Genomic DNA, 23,726 nt, shown 5'->3' with positions numbered 1-23,726 from the left:
TTTCAAGTGTGCAACAATTGTTATATGTAACGCAGCAGACCTATGAAGCAGGTTTTGATATTGTAGTATTAAAAAGGATGCCTGCAGACCCCACTCTGCATAGTCTGTGAGGTTCAGAGGCATCATCTCTGCCCCTATAGATCAGCCTATTGTTTGCTCCTGGGAGACATGTCACACCTATTCAAATGCTAATAACTGGCGGGGGGAAACTGGAGAGCAAATACAAATTAGCCTTCTTGAACTTCAGGCAGGGAAAAGGCACCTTTTTAAAAGTTATATTTCCTTAATATTTATTAAGAACTGACCTCATCAGGAGGAGCCAAGATGGCGGCGGAGACGGACGTGTAATCGCCCGGCTCCCCGAGCCTGTGCCTTTAGCGGCCCTATCCTGATTTCTATCCTGTTACAGCGCTGCCGCGAAAGGACGAGGGAAGCGCGCTGTTACCGGGGGCGTTTCTCCGGTGTCCCTACCTGCCCGATTGATGGTTGTACTGGCGTGTTCACCCGATGACCGGTGCCGAGCCCTGGATCAATGCCCCGGATCGATGTGCACAGCCGGAGACGGCCGGAACTCCTTGGACCCTTCCGCCGGGTGGTGTGACTGCTGTTCCCCGCCACGATCCATCGCCTGTTAAGACGCCCGCTCTGCTCTCTCCTGGGGAAGCGTGAATCGACCGACTGTGGGTCTACATCGCTACTCCCTCTCAGAGCGGCGTTGAGGTGAGCCGCGCTATTCTGTTCTTTGTTGGGACGCAGGACGCTGCAGCTCGCCTTTGCTTTAATGCCTGGTTGGGTCTCCACGACGGGACTTGTGTGGTTTATTGCATGCACATAGCGGAGCCCAGGATTTATTGTGCGATCACACCCCCGCTGCCTATCGTGGAATTCACTCATGTGATCGGTGACCCCCTTGTTGGGCTCAATATGGCGGTCGTCTCCTCCGCAGCACTGATGGGCTCCATCTCGGCCCCTGAAGGGGTCGCCCTCCATGGCCTCGGGTGGCATACGGAATACTTTGTTGTACTTCGCACTAAAGATTCATTGGATCGCCCGCCTATATTCACCCATGCCTCTATTCTTACAGCGCTAGCCGATTTAAGGGCAGACTGGCATGAGAGTTACCGCGCACTCGGCGCGAAACTGGATGCAGCCGCTCTCGGTTCGGAGAGTGTATCGTCAGCTGTCCCCTCTGGCGGCATAGACCGGGCCCCTCCCGGCATCGCAACGGGAACATTGTTGCCGCGTGACTGTCAATTGAAGCAACATTCTGGGACTGAATTCTCTGCAGGACTGCCGCCAGCTCATGTCGCGGAAGCTACACTGTTTCCTATTCTGCCTCAGCTCTCATTGTCGGACAATGAACCCTTATCCTCGTTCATGGCTCTGCTGGCGATGCAACTAAATTCCTACACTGTACACGCTAGGCATGATGTGGCTTTCGATCGTTGTTCTATGCTACATCGGGCGGACCTGGGAGCGGCACTCTTCTGGATTGATGCCATTGTTTGTGACTGGAGGTGTTCATTTTGTGCATGGGGACCTTCTTCTTGCCGAGGGCGGCCATCTTACCCCTTTGTTCCATCTGGGGCGGTTTCTTTCCCGGAGCCATGTTTAGGGGGACGATTGAAATCTGGCCAGGGTTAGGAGTGATCTTCTTCATGTGAACTGTGATTGAGGGTCGGGTGGGGGCCCGAGATGGGACGCTTCCTCGACGCGTGCTGCAGCGATTTAAGATGTCTCTCCCTATTTCATTCTGTGCATGGAAGCTCTGATTTTGGTATTGTGGGTAGGGTGGAGAGTATTTAATGGCCGGGGATTTAAAATTTGGCCCTCCTCGAGTTTTAGGGAATTCTTTTTCTATTCCTCCTTTTTCTTTGCCTATATTTCGGGTTCTTTAGTGGGCGACAGACACACTGCCGGGGGGGGGGGGTAGGCCGTAGCCTCCGCATTGATGTAGGGTGGGGGGGGGGTTTAATTTACACAGTTCGTTTCTATGGGCCTTCTTTTTTCTCTTTCCTGCGCTTTTCTTCACCTATTTCTGTCCTGGGTCCTAGATAAGGGTTAGTGGGGAGTGGGTGGCGCTGTGCATGGCGTGTACTTGCCGGTTTACGATCCTGTTTTGCTTTGATCCGCCATGTTGCCTGAGCTGCTAGCTGATAGTTGATTTCATACGATGCTGTTGCCTGCTCATGCTGTGAAGTAACGGTACGGACTCAGTACTCCTTGGTCTCTATTCTTCACTGTTTATATTTTATACGTCACAAAAAAACTTTTAAAACTAACCTTCACTGCTCCTGTTTGCCCGGCGACACGTAATCATTTGGAGTGTTCTTACTTGATTGTTGCTATCCATCCTGGTGCCGCTGAGAATCTGTATTGCTTGCTCTTGTGCTCAAAAGTATCGTGGCCGGCCTGATGGTTGTGGGCCCGTATTTGTCCTTTTTCATGCACAATAAAGGTTTTAAAAAAAAAAAAAAAACTGACCTCATCATTGAATCAGATTTTTAATAACTATTTAATAGTTATTTAATAACTATTTAATAGTTATTTTCCCAATAAGTCCCATTAATGAGATACAGTATTAGGGTATTTATCTGTACTATTTTTTTTTGTTTTGTTTTTTTACGCAGGACAGCTATGCCTATCACAGTGAAAACTAGCTTTTGAGTGTTAGTTACTGTAAGGACATGTTAACATTATATTTCTACATGTCCTACTTTTAAATACTATGCACCCTACCTTGTGGGCTACAAAGCCTTTGTACAGGCGAGTTATTAATATTTAAAAGGGAGGTTTTAACCTGTTTGAAGGGTTTATTTTGACAGGTTCAATTGCATTGTTTACACTGTTGCAGTCAGACTACAATGGTAGGTATGAAGCCATTTTTGCACTGTCACTGTAGTGGATGGCACAGTAGGTTCTGCAATCCACTAGTGACATTTAAATTACAAGCCCTATGTACACTTTGTACAATGTACAAAGGGGTATAGGCAAGTTAAATTCCAATTAGGAATATGCCAATGTTACCTTGTTTAAAAGGGAAGCATTGACACATTACTGCTGGTCAGCAGGAGTAAAGTGCAAAGAGTTCTAAAGCCAGCAAAAATATATGATCCAGCAAAAAGCAAAAGATTCAGGGTGACCACACACAAAAGACGTATTTTCTACAGATGATTTCTAGGGGTAGTCTTGTCTCTTAAGCATCATAATTAACAAAGGACTACGGGTTTCCCTCCTGGTCTGTTAGATTTTTTAATTTTTACTGTAAAGTGTAGCACTCCTTTTTCCACATGGAGGAACCTAACGCAGATGTAAAATATCAGTGTGAGAGTACAGAGCAGTCCTGGGTATTCGAAGTAGTTAAGCCATGTCTCTAGATGATCATCTTGATTAACAGTGCCTTGATCTAGATAGTGCAATGGGGTACCTGAAGGACTGCAACCCTTAACTGTGTCTTCTGTTTTTGTGGAAGCAGAGATATTGCATTTAGATATGCCGGTCTCATTCGACCTTTTGTCTTTCCGAGGTCTATAAAGACTACCAATGAGTTGGGTAACAATGAACATCTGTTGTCAATGCCAGGATACAGATATGGTTGCAACATGTGCTTTAGAAACATTTTTGTGTTTTATTGAACATAAATATTAGCATAACTTTGTTAATTGTTTACCTTTCAGAGCAACGTTGCCAGCTATCTACAGGTGCTTTGTTTGGCTGAGAACTTAAGGACAGATGTAAGAGACTTAGCCACATTGTTAAACATGAATAATTGTGATATTAGGCAAAGTATTCTTTTCCTTCAATATTGGGCTAAAAGTGGAGGTGGATATATAGAAGACCAAGCTCTCTCAATGTGTGGTAAGTTAGTGCTGTTTATTGGATCCCACTACTGTATTTTGGAAAAGGAAACTGTAAAGTTGGTGATTCTCTTTTGTGCTAGTAATGAGTTATTTCTGTATTCTCTTTAATTTTTCTTTTACTGTTTTTATTGATTTTTGAAATAAAACAAAGTACAACAAAACAATAAGAAGCAGATATACCCCTCATACTTTCTTGTCACATGAGATCCATAAAAATTACAATTGGTGGGAACATGGAGTGGGTAAAATTGCATTCCACAATTTCCAGGTTGCTCCTCAGGTCCTCGCCCTCATGATGTTCATTATGCTTTCATTTTCTTAAACAACAAAGGCAAAATAGAGCATTGCTAATTAAAGGGAAAAATCAAAAATGAGTCTGGTGCTTATATGTTCCTGCAGTCTGTAACGCTAATGCTAATATCTGTGCAGTTAGTCAGCTTGGCGGGTGCATTACAATAGTTGCCCTTAAATGCAGCTTAGCGTCTAAGCTCCTCCCCCTTTACCTGTTTGGAAAACCTCCTCCCCCTTTACCTGTTTGGAAAACCTCCTCCATTGTACTTGAGCTAGTGACCTGATCCATTTCTGTTTGTAAATGAGATTCCATTGAGACTTATTTGTTAAAGTTTAAAATGTAATCCGGCTGTTTGTCACCCTCCACCTGGCTCTGAGCAGCAGCTTAGTTTTCTAAACCTTCATTTAACATTTTCATCCGCATTACTGTGCTGGAATGAAAAGTAGGTCTGCCGCATATTCATTTCCGGTACTTGTAGTTGTTAATGCAGTTGGAAGAGGATAATTACCGAACATTATGCAAGCACATTGGATATTTATCGACTACCAGTGCAATTGTTTATTAATAGGGAGGAAACCATAATCCGGTAGGTGTAGTATCCATGTGAACTCTCTCTCCTAAATTTGTGTGCCTAATTATTTGTTTAATTGATATCTTTTGGTCAGGAAGTTTGTGGAAGTATAGGTATCCAAGTCATTACAGACTATCACATCTTTGATCCAGTCCCCCACTTTCGGGAATGCATTGCAACTATGTTTTGCTGCATACATCCTTTTCTGGATTGACATGCTGTGTGTTATTCTATCATCTTGTGGTTGGATCCAAAGAAGTTCATATAAAAAAAATATATATATATATATAGAGATAGATAGATAGATATATTTATTTATTCATCGCCGTCTACGGCGGTAGTGGTACATCCATCCCTTGTGTGATGTCAGACTTCTCCCCGAAGTTCTTCCTGTACAAGTTCGTCATCTTCAGATTCTTTTTGCCGCCATTGGATCTGGAAGCACGACGGAGGAGCTCTGAATTTTTTTTCAGAGAAGACGATGAGGAGTCCAAATCAACAAAAATCACAGAAGACCACAAGAAATTCTAAAAGCGGAGAAGGTGAGCCTACTTGATCCTAATGGGGGACCCCACCTGTAAGAACCACATGGTCTGAGAATTAAGAGGGGAGAGGCAGAAAAGGGTCATGAAATGAAAAAAAAACTTTTAAGTTTTGCCCCAACTGCCATCACAAATTTGCAAAAAGAGACCCCAAGGCAGTCTGCAACTGTTGCCTGCCGAATGACCACTAAGTCTAGGACTGCGAGTCTTGTGCAGAGTTTGTACCAAAAACACTCAGAGCTTGTGCACTACACCATGGCGAGCTCTCAGAAGACGCAGGAATCGTTCAAAGACCTCAGATTATCCAGCGACGATGAGGAGAATGCCAAGGAGAAGAGTTGGACCCCAAAGTCTATGCAGCCAATGCTAAAAAGAGGCAAGTGTTGAGGAAGGCAGCGAAGGACGCCGAGAAGAAAAGACTTAAGGTAACCAAACCACCGAAAGGCATGGAGGCTTAACCCTCGGACTCCAAGTCCTCAAAGGTGGCCTCGACATCAAAACACCTGATGACCGAGGGTCAGCACAAGCAGAAAGAGCCACAGATGTCCCGACCAAAGGACACCGATAGAGGTAACTCGTCGTCAAGACTTTTGATGAAGTAGACACCAGCTTGAGAGGGCGCAAGAGATGGGCAAGGACTCAATGCCGAAAAAGAGAACACTGCCAGCGCTCGACACCACACAAAGTTGTTCAGGTCAAGCAAAAGAAGCAAAGACTCAAGCCCAAAATGGCAGACCTGCTTCGTGGAAAAAAATAGTTTAGCATCCCAAGCAAACTTTCAATATCAAAGATGATCAAGCAGGCATGGATGCCCTGGCTCCCCGAGTGCTGCATAAAGAACAGGAGGAGTTCTACAAGCTTAAGGAGGTGCAAGAAACTGTACTGTTTGACAAACAAAGCCTGTTCAAAGATGTTGGCAGGGTCTCGATGCAGAGTCCCCAGTGAATGGGGTAGAAAGCTATCCCTCAAAGCCTTCACTACCCAATGATCTATCTCTTTACAACAGCCTCATCAAAAGGGCTGCAGACACCTACGAGGTGCTGTTTGAGGAGGAGCAGGAAGAGGCATGCTTTCTACACGCGAGATTAATGCCCTCGCAAAAGGTAACCCTATACCTACTAATGTACCCTAGCATCCTTGATCAGGGAGAAAGAGGCCTTCCGAGAACTGGCCACTGCAAGGGGATTAATACGAGTGGAGAAAAAGTACAAACATTCCACTCAGGACCCCAAATATATAAAGAGCAACGTCCCGGCAGACTGTCATTGTCTCCACTGCAAGGAAAATAGATAATGCCCCAACATCAATGGGGCCACCACCAGAGGCAAAGCAAAAGGCTTGACCTGGTGGGAAGAAAAATGGAGAGCGAAGCAGTCACATAATGGAGTATAGCGAACTGCAGCATGTTGCTTAACTGCTACGGACCCCAGTAATCTGATGTGATACAGGGCCTAATGCAGCACCAGCACCCAGAGTAATACCCAAGATGGCCAAGAGCATGATATAGAAAGGCAAAAATATTGCTAACACCTGCCTTAAATCCGCCCTGGATGTGGAAGACACGACATGTAGGCAGATGTGTACAAGGAAACTGTTCAGGAGACATGCCTGGCACAGTTTATCAGGGTTCAAAACAGAGGTTCAAGCCTCAATCAACATGCCATTTACAGGTAACGCTCTGTTTGGACAGGCAGTAGATGATACCGTATAACAGATCAAGGACAACGGCACTGCGAAGACCATGGGGGCACACCAGTTCAGAGGATCCTCCAGGAGAAGATGAGTCACAAACAGAAGACCCACAGGCAGGGTGGGTTTCATATCCAGGCAACAGCAACCCATAAGCATCACCCACCAAAGTCTGCAACAAACGTCACACCATCAATGGCAATACCCGGCGAGGCAGCCTTGTCAGGAAAAAAACGAGCAGAAAAGATCAGCTTTCCCTTAGAAGGAGGCTCAACATACAAATGACTATTTAATCACAGAACCCCACCACAAAACATGGTCGTGCAATATAAGGGGATATCTCAAGAAGTCGAGGACAATTGCATAAGACAATCTGATTTTAAACCTTATAAGTTATGGATACTGTATAGAACTCATCAAAAAAACTTCCACACACAACCCAGAAGACCAAAATCTTCAGGGAACAAGAGACCACACAACTAGGGAAGGAAATCAAAGAGCTCTTCCAAAAAAAGAGCTATAGAAAGGTTTTACCCTGGGGAAGCAGGCAATGGAAGCTACTGCCCCCCTCCCTTATACTTTCTGTTTCTAAACTAGATTTAACACTAAGACTTATCCTAGACCTTCAATATATAAACAAGTTCATACAAATTCCACATTTCAATATGACAACACTGCAAGGAGTAGTTCCACTCCTAAGGAAAGGGGATTATATGGTCACCTTAGATTTAAACGATGTCTACCTACACGTACCTATAAACCAAGGACAGAAAAAAATTACTGCTGGTTTATTCTAGACAAAGTACATTACCAGTTCAGGGTGCTACATTTTTGCATACAATCAGCACCAAGAGAATTAATAAAGTGTCTAACGGTGGTAGCAGCCCATCTAAGAAGACAAGAAATCTATGTCTATCTGTATCCAGACTGGCTAGTAAAAGCACAATCAAAGGAAAAATGCCACAGACATATGCAAGAAGTGCTTGCCACACTACAACGCCTTGGTTTCACAATAAACCACAAGAAGTCTTCACAACCGGAACAAGTGAAAGTTTTCCTGGGAGCAACCATAAACAGAAGGACAGCACAAGTGTATTCAGTCCTCAAGATAGCAGAGGCCATTGCAGAGCAAGCTCGCCTTTACCAGAGGGGTCGGTCTCTGACCATGAGGAATGTCATTGATGTTGATGTCACCATGCATCCCACTCATACCGCATGCTAGATTACATATGCGCCCCTTTCAGGAATTGATCTGCAACGGATGGTCACAAGCCACAGGTAGCTGGAAGGATCTAGTGGTTTTCACAGCAAGGGTACAAAGGGAAATGCAATGCTGGGACTTGACAAATGTGAACCTAGGGAGACCAATCAAAACCCCATCCCCGCTATGATCATAACGACTAAAGCATTCCCAAAAGGGTTGGGGAGCACAGATGTTCTAAATGTCAGAGGTCTATGGAACAACACAGATGCTGTGAAACACAAACGATGTAGAGATGAAGACAGTCTTTCTTTCCCTACAAGCATTACAAGCTCACGTAATAGGTCAGACTGTACTGATCCAAACGGACAACACAAAAACCGTGTTCTACCTCAACAAGCGAGGAGGAGCAAAGTCCTTCACTCTGTCCTAGCTTAGTAGATACGAAGGTGAGCGATTCAGAGACAAATCACACTTTAGACACTTTATCTACCAGGGACATAAAACACAGAGGCAACAGACTGAGCAGGCATGACAGCACCTCCCACGAATTGGAGATAAAACAGGAGACACTAGATGATAATTTCAAAGTTTGGGGTACATCAAACGTATATCTTTTCATAAGCTCACTGTTGGAACCACCACAGTCTGGTTGGCCAAAGGGATGCCCCAGCCATGCAGAAGGCACCGCTTCCGTCAAGGGCAGATTACACACACTGCACAATCCGTGCTGACCATTGAGTAGCTTGGCACTGAGCAGCAAGGCGTTCTTCAGAAGCAATGTGTATAGAAAGAGCACAGCATTTTCACACAATAAATGTTCCGAACGACACAAGAGGAGAGACTCCATACTTGACTTTGAGAAATATACTTAATTTTCAACACAAACATGAGACAATTCAACATGATTATCTGGGCATCCTGGCCATAAATCACACTTGGCAATGTTACAAGCAGTACTAGGTCCAGTGTGTGTTGATCAGATCTCAAGATACTCACTTGGGAAAAGTCCTATTCTAATCTCCACACAGCAGCTTTATGCAGTGCGAAGCATTGTTGACCCCCGGCCCACCCTCACAATCTTAATATTGCAATTTCACACGGCATTAGGGTGTACCCTGGGCTACAACAATATAAGTAATATGTAATTACTCAGGATTATTACACTTTTAGCAGCTCTGCGGGATGAGGCCATGCGGGTAAACCCACTGTTGAGAGTTAAAGTACTTTTGGCACGAGAACAACATATAAAGCATTACCGCCGAGCACTGTCATGACGCACAGGCAGTTCACAGATGGTCACTCCGGCACACTCCTACGCACTTTGCTCCACTACAGAATGCGACGGGTACCAGCTCGGTCGGTATGTGCACTTTCACACACATACTCATCCTACAAATTAATGCGGTGCCGCTAATACCAAACCGGTCAGTAGATAACACTCTGCCGACCCCGTGGCTCTAAGTCTCCCGCCACTCTCCAATTCACCCCCACTGTTCCAGACACTCCGGATGGAATTTAACAAGTCCCTCCCTCCCGTACACAAGGCAACTCATGGCTGAGATCACACCTCGTCTAGGTCCCCGGAAAGCGGGTGGGGATAGACAGTAAGCATACACAAGCGTTAGACGTAAACAAAGGGGTTTTTGGCGCCACTCAGGAAGTTCACCAACAAGCTGCGAAACAGAAACGGGGAAAGAGCAACAATTCATTGCAAACAGGAGTCCACCAGGGCCTTCTGGCACCAGCCTAGATCTGCAAAGCACGGGGAAGGACATAGAATCTTGACTTGCTCCCTAACCGTCTCGGAAGCGTCCCTCCAGCCTAGCCTAGTCTGTTTCTATCACTCCTACCTGGTGCCACTAAGTCTTCAGAGGGCCAGATGGAGAGACGGCAGTTGTTCCACCTTGATGGGGCAAGTGAGGGAACAAGCAGTGAATGGGGAACAACACACTGGGGAGCCACTCTGCTTGAGGAGGCACCCCATCTGGTACAGGTTGGTCCAGGTTGTGCCCCGGCAATCCGGGCATAGTGTCTGGCGCACCAGACACTTCGTTACATGATATAGAGTTGCAAATACATACTTTACTGGAAATGAGGCACACCTTAATGTCGGTTACACCAGTTGATTCTGGTCACACGCACAGGTGCATATTCAACATTGTCTCATGTGCTAGAATGAGACTGCAATATTTGCGTCCCCACCTTTGAGGGTCGCAACTTGTGAATTGGAAACCGCACACAATGAGCATACAGTCGGCGTGGCGCACGATAGAAATGCGGACAGTCAATGAAGCGGGCCACTTTGGATCCCGCAACTGGTGACTCCGCTCACCACCTGCAAGAGGCTTGTGTGTGCTGAGGTTCCTGCCGTACAGGAACCACTTTGCCATAGATGCAGGTAACTTCTTGAGGTCCACACTAGGCACTACAGTCTCCAGACACGATTATGTAGTTCAAAGCTCCCATCGCACTGTCCAGATTTCAGCAGGATATGTAAGCTCTTGGAGGGCACGGCTCTCCAGATGTCACCTGTAGATGATGTGAGACCCTTATAGGAGATCTTTGATATTCCTGAGACCTCAGAGAGAACAGGAGATCAGCCAACTGGTCCTTGGGAGCCCTTTTCAGGGTGCCACACATCACCAGGTAGTCTGCCCAGGCCAGCCACTATTCAAGAAGGCTCGCGGTCCTTTCCAGAGGCAGTTCTACTTCATGTAAACAACAAAGTCCTCTGACAATGTGCACCATGCACTATATGTTCTCCGGTCCTGCGTCCTCACAAGCGAATTTCTACCCCCTCGGCCCTTTGAAGTTGGGGGAACTACAGATGTGTCCCCTAAATTTCCATCCTGTCTCCCTTGAGTCCGTGGAATGTATGTCTTTATCTTAATGTGGGCTATGACTTGGCCCCAGAGGCCAGGTGTCACAATCTCTGCCCCCCTCCTCCCCATATATTCCACCAGACCCTCAAATGGCAGAGGTCGACTATCTTAATTGCATGCCCAATGATTTATGGCTGTCGCTGGGTAAATGCCCAGATATGTTGACAGGTGCCAAACACCATGGCATATAGAGATTGATGCATAGGAATGTGCACTCTCTATAAGTGACATTACCACACAAGATATGCCAAGCCCATCATTTCAATTGGAATGTGTTTGGCCTAGCAAATCTATTGATAGGAAACATCACAAGGCTATGCCACTGCAATTCATTTTTGCAGCTTGAAATACAGGCAATCCCTTCCCCATGCAAGCTAAAGTGAAGAGCAAGCCTCCTCTCTAAGGGAAACCCCTGGGTTGTCCTTACCACCTGGCAGCAAACACCCATGGGTGCCTGCCCAGCCTTTCACTTTCCATCCGCAGTACGTGCGCAAGGGCGCTCTCTCAGACCTGCTGTGGTAGGTCCGGACACATGTTTAAACGTGCAGTCCGTGTGAGTGTGCACACCAGCCTGCACTAGCAGGTCGGACACGTAGAAAAACCTTACCAGAGGTGTAAGTGCGCACCCAGGCCGCAATGGCAGAAACATGTATGCACCACTTCCTAAAATGTGTCGGATGGGAACACGCGCTTTCACATTGCAGTACAGTGAGAGAGGGCCCAGAGCCTTAGGGATCCACATGAGAACCAGCAAGCACACCGGCTGGCAGGCCGGCTGCCTGGGTCTCTAGGACACCCACAGTGTTGTTGTGCTATCCGGCTGACAATGGCAGTCCGGATTCCCCCTAAGCACTTCCTTGGTGCCAACGCACACACCAGCCTCTCTTGGCAGGCTGCTGGTGGGGGAAGGGCATAGAAACATCACTGGTGCAAGGGACCAGGCTGACTGAGACTAGCAGGCTTGACACAGGCCTAGCACTACCTTAGTGCTAGCACATCCACATCTTGTCGTGACAGGCGGATGTTCCGTTTCACCTCCTCAATGAAATGAACCGAGAATAAGCAAAGAATGGTGGACAAAAAAGCAAAAGGTTTCGGGTATGTTTCCCTAAGAAAGCCTTGTCCAACCACCACAAAACACAAAAAGCCAAGACTTCGCCTACAATCGCAACATGGACTAAACAACCGTGCTACCCAAGAGCGGGAAAGACATTACCTGTGTGCTCCAGAGCGAATTCAACCAGTAAGAAGGGAGTAACACTTGCATTCCTAGCAAACATACCCATTGACTAAATCTGCACAGCAGCAGGCTGCTCATCGCCACACACCTTCACAAAACTCTACTGTGTGAACATTCAGATGAGCAAGGAGGCACAGGTGGGACCGATCCTACAACACCTGTTTGCCAGCACATTCCCATTTCAACCCAAATAACCCAAGGGGCAGGTAACGGCTATGTATTCTAATGGACATCATGTGAATCCAGAAAAGGGTTCAGGCTGCAAAATCAAATGTTTACTTATCAGTAGAAGTAGTTTGGCAGTTAAAAGAATTTTCTGGATTCACTTGCGACCCACCCGCCGCCCCAAAAATGGGAGATGAAACAAACCGGTGGGAAAGAGAATGAAGGAAGAGAAGAACAGGAAAGAAAAAAAGAATCTGAAGATGGCGACCATGCACAGGAACTTCTGGGGTGCCCTCCGACCTCCCACAAGGGGTGAACTTGCCGCCAAATGGTCATCAATGGCCGCAAACAAAACAAGCTTTTTTGGACCCAACTACTAGATGGAATAATGCACCGCATGTGAATCCAGAAAATCCTTCAAACTGCAAAACTATTCTTACTGGTAAGTAACTATTTTGTTTGCCCTGTAAAAAAGCTATTGCTGTGTAATGTCTCACTGGGGTCTGGCACTCCTTCACAAATTCTAGCAGTGCCAACAACGGGGGATAGATCTATTCTGCATTGTAATTTTTCCCAGTTCAGTGAATATATCTGCCCAGAAAGTCTTAACTCTGTTCCATCTCCTAGCTAAATTAATAAAATCCTGTCCATTTCAAGACCACCTAGAGCACACGTTCATCTTAAGCAGCCCAGCTGGAGGTAGTTGAGTTCGAGTGTAATTAAATATTTGATAAATTTGAAGTGGCAAAGTCTGTGCTTGGTGTTTAAAGACTCTGAATGAATTTGTGAGCAACAGCAAGCCCACTATCCGTTATCTCCTGTCATGACTCTCGCATTGCAAGCCAAGCTCTTTGAAGGCCCAGAACAGTCTCTAACCTTGTAGTCCTATAGATTTGGTTTAAAAGGCATTTTGCATTCATGCATCGCAGACTGATGTTCGCAACTGGGGGTAAATGAGCTATTCCGGTATGCCGACAAGTGTTTTTTAGGGTGCTCCAGATCCTATCATACAAGGTGTTTAGTAGTCCAGGCATCACCACTATCACCCTGAAAGCAGTTTAAGCTCTTGAATCGCCCTTCTACAACTAGGTTCCCCCACACTTGTCATCTCAAGTTCAGACATCTGCCATATTGCCAATCTCTCTGAAGTCAAGGGGCGGGCCATGAACTGTCCACAATAAGATGCCCTTGCCTCTCAAGGAAAAGACTGTGCACTGTAACGGATTCAGGCTTTGCCTAGGTCTAGCTGCTGACCAAAGTACTTTAGTTCTCAGAGGGACTGGTGAAGTGAACTACCCTTCAGGGCCCAAGTAGAGCAACTACCAAAGTCCGTTGACTTAAAAATGGACCAATTGGGCATGTGCTCCATGGAAATTAATTTGAATTAGATGACCGAAAGTCCTCATGCCTCTTATGATAAGTTGAGTCTGTCCCAGCTCAGTCTGGGTCAGCATTATCATAAGAGACTTTAAGTGAGTCAAAGAGCCATCAGGTTGTACTATGTGTTCGAGGCATATGAGCTGCAGATACTACACTTTTGCATTAGATCGCCACCTGGTGTTGGGCTCGGATGATTGCATGTTGTTGTCATCTTGGAAGAAGTCTTTTGTAGTCACGAGATAGGTGACTCCTCCCTTGGACGATAGTGCGCATCGGCTCCATCCTTAAATTGTTTTTTCCGCCACTGGGTTCGGATTAACTTTTTCCGCTCTGCCTCGAAATCTACTTTTCAAGTACCTTAAAGCGCAAAAACCTATTAAAACTTTACCCAACTACCTTCGATATCGACTAACATCGTTACGACTCCAGCTCGATTCTGGTCGTCGACACAGGCCGTTGGGCCTATCCACGCCGTGATGCCTACACCTCATGGAAAGGACGCCATTTAAAAACTGCCCCAAGTGTGGAGCAAAGTTTCCTTACAGCGACCACCACGAGGTCTTCAACCTGTGCTTATCGCCAGAACACGACGAATCCAGCTGTACAGCCTGCGCGTCCTTTTGATCCAAGAAAACCATCCGAGATCGGAGGGCCCATCAACGCGACATGCAGAGATCAGCTCCGGAACTGGTGGATATCTTACATTAGGAGGTTCTGCTCGTTCCCGAAGAAGATTCCGATGATCTCCAAATCGTATCAGAGGCAGACGACTCAGATAACTCCATACCATCGGGTCAGCGCATGAGTACTACTGCCCCTGCACCACACACAGCACCCAGATCGAAGGCAAAGGTCAACATTCCGCCTCCGGGGTTCAGTCGTGACCGAAAAACCACTTTGAAAGCCCCATCGAGCCCGGCTCTGAAGAAAGTAATTAAGCCTTCCGGTAGCTCTTTACCGAGCAAGCCACACGTGCGGATCCCACAAGCTCCCTCGGCACCAAAACCGAAAGAAGTCTTGGCTCCAAGACCGTCGACTTCGTAAGACAAAGGTACGAAGCCAGCATCCGATGCCTTGAAGCTGACGAGACCAGCTTCCACTCCAAAGATGTCTTCAGTACCGAAACCAACAAGGCCTGATTCCGATGTGCCCAAGCCCTCGAAACAGCCTACGACACCGAAAACAACACCTTCGGTGCCGAAAACTACACAAAAAGACAATGTAACACCTCCTAAGGCTAAAGATAAGCAGCAACCTCGTCCGGAACCGAAAAAATTGGCGCTGACAAAGGTTCCACAAGGAGAAAAACTTTTCCAACCAGATCCTCTGCAAAAGATCTATATTGACCCAAAAACAGGTGCTGTATCCACTATACCACACAAGAAGAGGAAGGCAGATACAACACCCACACCTGTAGTACCTGCCAAGAAGGACTCTGCCACATCTCCTATGCACCCTTCTTCTCCTATACTTCCTTCTCCTTCATCCCCTGTTCCTCTTAACATTTCACCACAGAATTCTCCTCCACATTCTCCTACTCTGTCTTCACACTCACCTCAAAATGATGATGAGTATAGTCTAGGGAGTCGGATAGACCCAGATGAGCCTTTCCCATACCCTTTAGAGGATCTAGACTGGGAGTACCCAAACCCACGGGATGTACCAGATATTCCTGACCCACAGTCATACCCATCAAAACCTCTCCCCCAGAAGATAACATTGGTTTTGGGCACCTATTGAACAGAGCTGACATTTACCATGGGGACACTATGCATTCTGATGAGGCAGAGGAAGATTTTCTATTAGATACATTTGAACAATCGCAAAGGTCTGTTCAAATTCTTCGTATGATGAAAGAGGCCATCAAACATGCTCCAGAGGTATTTAAAGACCCTGTATGTACTAGGATCCTAAACCCTAGAATTGAGAAAAAATATAGGTCTGCACCTGCGGATCCAGCCTACATTAACGGACAACTACCATTAGATTCACTAGTTGTATCAAATGCTAAGAAAAGGGCAAACTCACAAACGTCATGTGAGGCACCCCCACCTGACAAAGAATCTAAAGTTATAGATGCTTCAGGCAAAAGTATAGCTGCGCAAGCTGCTAACATATGGCGTATAGCTAAAACACAAGCCCTCCTTTCAAGATATGACAGGGCTCATTATGATCAGTTAGAGAAACTACTAGAACATCTACCTAACCAATATAAAACGCAGGCAAACGACCTCATACAAGAAGGCAATTCTTGTATGCCAATGCCTCAATCAAGTGTGCACTTGATGTGGCAGACACTGCGTCTAGAGCTGTGAACACTAGTGTCCTACTTAGAAGACATGCGTGGCTACGCATTTCAGGATTTAAACAGGAAGTTCAAACTACCATTTTAAATCAACAATTTAATCAAAATCAATTGTTTGGACCAGAGGTAGACACAGCACTTGAAAAGATGAAGAAGGATACATATACTGCCAAATCTATGGCAGCTTTACAGTCCACACAAGCTAAAAGTTCCCTTTGTCGCTCCTTCTACAGAGGAGGCTCCAAACAGACTGGAGCAGACAATACAACATCCTTCAAATCTAACACACAAACATCCTCTAACAAAGGTTATTTTAGAGGAGGATATAGAGGAAACAACAACAAAGGAAGAGGTTGGGGTAACAACAATAATCAAACCTCTTCCACCACAAAACAGTGACTTTCCTCTGCTCCCCCAACAGCATTCAACTCCTGTGGGTGGCAGATTAACACAGTTCCTACCTGTCTGGAATTCCATCACAACAGACAAGTGGGTAAGACAAATTATGCAGTATGGCTACTGCCTGGAACTTACAGCAACCCCTCCACACATACCACCCAAGCAGCATCCAATGTCTGCAGAACACCTTACTCTGCTCAAACAAGAAGTCCTGTCACTTCTTCAAAAGGACGCAATAGAAATAGTTCCTTCACAACACCAAGGAACAGGGGTTTACTCGCTGTATTTTCTAATACCTAAGAAGGACGGGACACTAAGACCAATTCTCGACCTCAGGCTCCTCAATCATTACATACAATCAGATCATTTTCATATGATCACTTTACAACAAGTGCTTCCACTGCTGCAACAAGGCGATTTCCTTACAACACTAGATCTAAAGGACACCTACTTCCACATTCATATATATCCTGCTCACAGGAAGTATCTAAGGTTTGTACTGGAAGGACAACATTATCAATTCAAAGTCCTTCCATTCGGAGTTACAACAGCACCAAGAGTATTCACAAAGTGCCTAGCAGTAGTAGCAGCACATCTCAGGAGACAACTAATACATGTCTTCCCTTATCTAGACGATTGGCTCATAAAAGCCAAGTCATTCAATCAGTGTGTTCAACAAACACATCAGACAATTCAAACATTGCACGACTTAGGGTTCACAATCAACTACAACAAGTCGCACCTACAACCCTCTCACACACATCAGTATCTAGGGGCTACAATAAACCCGTCTACAGCTCTAGCGTATCCCACCCAGTCCAGCAAGGATACAGAGCATTCAGGCCTTAGTCACAATCTTCCAACATCAACACTCTCTACAAGCCAGAGTGTTCATGAGACTAATAGGCATGATGGCATCTTGCTACTTCATTGTATCATATGCAAAACTGCAGATGCGTCCGTTACAGGAATGTCTAGCACGACAGTGGAGCCAGGCTCAAGGGCAACTAACAGACCTGGTGTTGGTAGACAGCCGCACACATCGCTCTCTGCAGTGGTGGAACACCAAAAACTTGACAAAGGGGCGGCCGTTCCTCAAACCTGTTCCACAAATAGTGCTCACAGCAGATGCATCTCTCACAGGATGGGGAGCCCATCTCCTACATCATACGACTTAAGGACAATAGAACATTCAACTAAAATTGTTCCATATCAACCATCTAGAGCTGCTAGCAATATTCTTAGCACTCAAAACATTCCAAGTACAAGTACAAAACAAAGCTGTGTTAATCCGGACGGATAACATGACAGCTATGTATTATATACAAAAACAGGGGGGGGACACACTCTCTACAACTGTCCCAGCTTGCACAGAACATTTGGAGATGGGCAATTCCACAAAATATATATCTGCTAGCAGAGCACCTTCCAGGAGTTCACAATCCGATAGCAGATCTGTTGAGTCGGCAGACACAACAAATTCACGAATGGGAACTACATCCGCAAGTTCTTCAACCATTTTTCCACAAGTGGGGTCATCCAGACATAGATCTATTGCCACACACGAAAACGCAAAATGCCCAACCTTCACCGCCAGGTTTCCACACCCGCTGTCCAAGGGCAATGCGATATGGATGAACTGGACAGGCAAATTTGTGTACGCTTTTCCGCCACTACCACCTATACCATTAGTAGTACGCAAGCTCAGACAACAGTCTCTCAAATTAATCCTGGTAGCTCCCACATGGGCACGCCAACCGTGGTTCACCACACTGCTAGAACTCTCTCTAGTTCCACACCAAAAGTTACGACTGGCACCATCCCTGCTAACGCAGAACCATGGAGACATCAGACATCCAGACCCAAATCAACTGAATCTGGCGATCTTCTCCTGAAGTCTTAGAGTTTGGTTATCTTAACCTACCACCAGACTGTATGAACATCCTTAAAGAGGCCAGGAGACCTACTACCAGAGCTTGTTATGCTTCTAAATGGAAGAGATTTTCCATTTATTGCAACAATAACCAAATTGATCCCCTGGATACTTCTATCCAGAATATCATTTGCTACCTTTTACATTTACAAAGGTGTAACATGGCATATTCATCCATACGCCTGCACCTTGCAGCATATTTACAAAACAGACAACATCTGTCTCTTTTTAGAGTACCTGCTATTAAAGCATTTATGGAAGGATTAAAAAGAATCATTCCACCGATTAACCCCCACCTTCTCCAGTGTGGAACCTAAACGTGGTTCTTACGAGGCTCATGGGACCCCCTTTTGAACCTTTACACAAATGTGAACTGCAATTCCTCACATGGAAAACAGCTTTCCTTATTGCTATTACCTCTCTTAGAAGAGTAAGTGAGATACCAGCTTTCAGAATACAAGAACCATTTTTACAACTACATCGTAACAAAGTTGTTCTAAGAACTAATCCTAAATTTCTTCCAAAAGTCATTACTCCTTTTCATTTACACCAATCTGTAGTTACCTGTGTTTTTCCAAAACCCTGACTCTGTAGCAGAAAGAGCTCTACACACACTAGATGTTAAAATAGCTCTTCTCTACTATATCGATAGGACTAAATCTTTTCGAAAAACAAAACAATTGTTTGTATCTTTCTCTCCACCTCATAAAGGCAACCCCATCTCTAAGGGTGGAATTGCAAGGTGGATTGTAAAATGTATACAAATATGCTATCAGAAAGCAAAATGTACATTAACAGTTCCTCCTATAGCGCACTCCACACACAAACTAGGAGCCTCTATGGCTTTCTTAGAAAACATCCCCCTAGAAGCCATATGCAAGGCAGCAACATGGTCTACAACACACATCTTCACTAAACACTACTTTGTTGAAGTGCAAGCCAAGCAGCAAGCTGCAGTAGGCCAAGCTGTCCTTAAAACTCTTTCAAACTACTGCAACAGATACAGGTGACCACCGCTAGGGGAGACACTGCTGCACAATCGATGCAGAAGTGTAGTATCTGCAGCTCATATGCTTCGAACGGAAAATGCTACTTACCAGTATGCATCTGTTCTTGGCATGTAGAGCTGCAGATCACTACACGCCCTCGCGCCTCCCCGGGACTTGTATCTGTTCCAGTTTTAAACTTACTTAGATGCACACGCATGGACATATTTTTCTTTACTTCTACTAACTCCATCATTTCCCATCATGGCAAAAAACAATCTAAGGATGGAGCCGATGCCCATGCGCACTATCATCCAAGGGAGGAGTCACCTATCTCGTGACTACAAAAGAATTCTTCCAAGACGACAACAACATGCAATCATCCGAGCCCAACACCAGGTGGTGATCTAATGCAAAAGTGTAGTGATCTGCAGCTCTATATGCCAAGAACAGATGCATACTGGTAAGCAGCATTTTCCTTACATTAATAAACCAATATAGCAGGCAGGGTAGTATCATTATCATCTTCCTAATAGCAATGTGACCCGCTAAAAAAAAGTGGGTGGTTGATCCACCACTCAACACTCTTTGCATTGTTCTTTCCAAAGACTGTTTAGACTTTGTGATACAACTTGATGCCCAGATAGCTCACTGAATCCTCAGCCATCAGAGCAGAAGCGGGGTCACATTGTATCATATTTGCCGCCAGATGTAAAATCAACTACTTATCTAAGTTTAACCTTGAGGCTTGCTATTTTGCCAAATCGCAAGAGCTCCTGTGCAATAGGGGAGAGGTTGAACTCTGCATCTCAGCCATACAGGAAAAAAAAACATCTGCATATAGGGAAATGGTGATCCAGAACCTCAAATTTGTCTCTGAATGATTTATAAAATTCTGCAGTGAACTAATCAGTACCCGGTGGTTAACCAACCTGCATTTCTTTGATTCCCTTTTAAGTTTCTTCTGGAATTCAAAAAGTAAGGAGGAGACTCTTATGTGTAGATGCAGGTCGTTTCATGCTTTAGGAGCAATGTAGGAGGAAGACCCTGCTGTTGGATCTTGTTTCCCTTATGCATTGGATTTGTGCAAGTAGGAGACTGGATGAGCAGAGTTGTGTGGAAGGTATGCTGGTTCTGCAGTGCCTTGAAAGTGGGGGTGAGGAGTTGTGCTCGTCATTGAATTTCGATGGTGTGTAGATGTTGGATGAGGATGGGATATGAGTGTGAGATGCCGCGGAGAGGTCCAGGAGGATGCGGGCAGCCTTATCGCCTCTGTCCAGAGTCATGTGGATGTCATCTGTGGCAGATATTAGGCCAGTTTCTATGCTGTGTTGGGTCTGAAACCTGACTGAGTGGTGTCAAGATGGTGGTCGTTGAGGTGTCTGTTGATGATTTTTTCTAAGACCCTGGCCAGCAATGGTAGAAGGGAGATTGGTATGTAGTTATGCGAGTTGAAGCATCTGCAGAAGGTTTCTTCAGCAATGGGGAGATGGTTGCATGTTTCCCAGGATCTGGGAAGGTCACGGAAGAGGTTGGAGGCATTGAGAATGGGTGTGAGCATGGTGCGATGGGTTTCAGTCCTCTGGAGTAGACGTGGGGGTATGGCTCTGGTGGGGCCTCGGAGTGGATAGACCTTATGATGACAGCAGTTTCTTCTGGGGTGATCATGGGCCAAGTGTTTAGCATTGGTTCTTTGGGTAAGGCCGGGAGTTGTTTGGCGAGGTCTTTAAGGTTCAATGACAGCCTGAAGTTGATGTAAATGGCTGGGAGTTTATATGAAGAATTGAAAGAGATCGTTGCTGAGGTCTTGCGAGGTGGTGATAGAGTTGGAGGCAGCCCTTGGTTGGGTGATATCTTTCACAATGGCACAGATTTCTTTGCTTCTGTTGGTTCTTGTATCTGAAAGAAACATGTAGTGATTGATTCCTTACCTTAGAATTACCCCCAGGCGTCAGACTGGATCCTGAAAGTTTTTAGTCTGCAGTACCCCTGCACGTCCATAGGCGTCGTCATGCGGCTCCGCGTGCGTCGTTGGCGCCGTGATGGCTTAGTCGGAGCTACTTAGACACGCCCACGTGCGCTGACGGTAGTTCTTTCTTTTTCCGCGCCAGCAAGAGCAGATCCGGAAAGAGCAAGTACCCCCAGTCAATTTTTGACAGACTTTTTCGAGGCCTTTTACCTCATCTTTTCGAGTAGATCGACTCCTGGTGTCGTAGGGATGCCCGGTTTCAAGAACTGTGGGAGCTGTCATCGCATGAGGGCGGTGATGGACCCCCACCGCGTGTGTCTCTACTGCTTGGGGCACGACCACGAGCCCAAGTCGTGCCACAACTGCCGGGCCACGGCACCGAAGACTTTGCGGGAGCGGTCCCGAAAGTTGCTTGAAGCCCGGCGGTCTATTCCGTGCCGTTTAAGGTCCCGTGGGAGGTCGAAGGACCGGTCACAGAGTCGTCATCTCCACTCCTCTGGATGTAAGTCTTCGCACTTGGGGTCAGGTAAGTCGAAGCATTCCAAGAAGAAATCAAAGAAGCATCGTCGCTCTTCGACTTCACCCTCGCCGGTCGCGCAACACGGCTGAGGGTGCGGGCGGTGCCACCCCCGCGGCTCCGGAGGAGCTTGCAACGTCGCCCCAGGTCTACCCCCCTTCCCGGGTGCGGGGGGGATGCCTGCCCAGGTGCAATTGTTTCTTGCGGCCATGGCCCAACTCTTTGGGCCGTCTGGTCCCGCCGGTGCGCCTACGTGGGCCCAATGGGGGGGTCCTGCCTTACCATCTCCGGCTGCTCTGACCCCGGTGTCACCGCGGGCTCTAGTCCCGCAGGCCCCCCAAGGATCCGGGATCGGACCCCGATCGACGCCGGTTGACCATGTGACACCTCCACTGGCGCCGGTCTCCCCGGCACTGCTTCCGACGTCACCCCCTCCTTGGGATGACGTCATCCCCACCTTCAGCCCTTACCCGGACACGGTGTAGGATTGGCGTCAATTGATGCCGATACCGACGCCGATGGGGCCTTTCATGCCTTATGTCCGTCCTTTTTTTGAGACTGTTCCACAGACTTCGGAGGAAAGGGAGGACTGGGAGGTGTCTGAGGACCCTCTAGCACAGGACTGTGCTTATGATCAGGGCTAGGCAGAGGATTTGGTCGAGGCCAGAAGTCGTGACACCTCACCCGACCCTGGCATGCTGTCTCCTCCTACCGTGGCTATGGAGGAGGGACAGGCCACCTCCACAGCATCCACTTCAAAGCCTTCCAAGCCAGGCTTTTCAGGCCCATCAGATGCCAGTGGGTGGATGAATACGCCATCATCTCCACCACTGGCGCGACGTCACTTCGGACTAGTGGGTGCTGCAAATTGTTCGAAGGGGCTACTCCCTCCCCTTCGAGGCAACCCCTCCGGCCATGCCACCTCAGTACCACCGAATGTCGGGGGGATCACTTGGCACTTCTCCAGCAGGAAGTTGCGGGCCTCTGGGCCAAGGGGGCCCATTGAGCGCGTTCCAACACCAGAAGTAGGTCGTGTTGTTGTTCCCACTACTTTCTGGTCCCTAAGAAGGACAAAGGGGGCCTGTGACCTATCTTAGACCTTCGGAAAGTCAATCGCTTCATCCAGAAGGAGAAGTTCAAGATGTTCATTCTGGCTCGGGACTTGTCTGCCCTAGACCCGCAAGACTGAATTGTGGCATTGGACTTGCAGGACGCTTATTTCCATGTCCCCGTTCTGCCTGCCCACAGACGCTACCTGCGAATCACGGTAGGCCACGAGCATTTTCAGTTCACCGTGCTCCCCTTTGGTCTTACCAGCGCCCCTCGGGTGTTCACAAAAGTGATGGCAGTGTTCGCAGTTAATCTGCGCAGATCAGGGGTGTCAGTCTTCCCCCATCTCAACGACTGGTTGTTTAAGGCAGGCTTGCCCCAGTCAGTTGTCTCTCCCTCCAGATGACAGACCACCTCCTGCATTTGCTGGGGTTCTCCATCAACGTGCCAAAGTCGCATCTGATTGCCTCGCAGAAGCACCTTTTCATTGGAGCGGTTCCGGACTCTGCGCGGTTTCGGTTTTATCTTCCCGAACAGCGAGTCCGGGACATTCAGGCTATGATTCCGGTCTTTCGACCTCTGTCCCCGGTTTCAGTCAGGATGACCTTTTGGCTACTGGGCTTGATGTCCTCCTGCATCCTGCGTGTGGATCATGCCAGGTGGCAAATGCGGGCTCTGCAGTGGGACTTGAAGTTCCAGTGGGCACAACATCAGGGCAACCTGTCCGATCACGTCCAGATCT

At 46.8% G+C, this 23,726-nt stretch overlaps 1 protein-coding gene across 1 annotated transcript in view; it reads left to right on the top strand.

Moving 5' to 3' along the window:
- The window catches only part of ATAD5 (ATPase family AAA domain containing 5), a 440,833-nt gene that overhangs the window by 345,168 nt on the left and 71,939 nt on the right, over nucleotides 1–23,726 (top strand). Inside the window, exon 19 of the mRNA XM_078654387.1 lies at nucleotides 3,678–3,858. Within this exon, the coding sequence (XP_078510513.1) occupies nucleotides 3,678–3,858 (181 nt within the window). The remainder of the gene's footprint in view (nucleotides 1–3,677; nucleotides 3,859–23,726) is intronic.

The sequence above is a fragment of the Lissotriton helveticus genome, chromosome 7 (assembly GCF_964261635.1).
Source record: "Lissotriton helveticus chromosome 7, aLisHel1.1, whole genome shotgun sequence".
Classification (NCBI taxonomy): domain Eukaryota; kingdom Metazoa; phylum Chordata; class Amphibia; order Caudata; family Salamandridae; genus Lissotriton; species Lissotriton helveticus.
The sequence above is the reverse complement of the archived record's forward strand: the minus strand, read 5'-3'. Positions and strand labels throughout refer to the sequence as shown.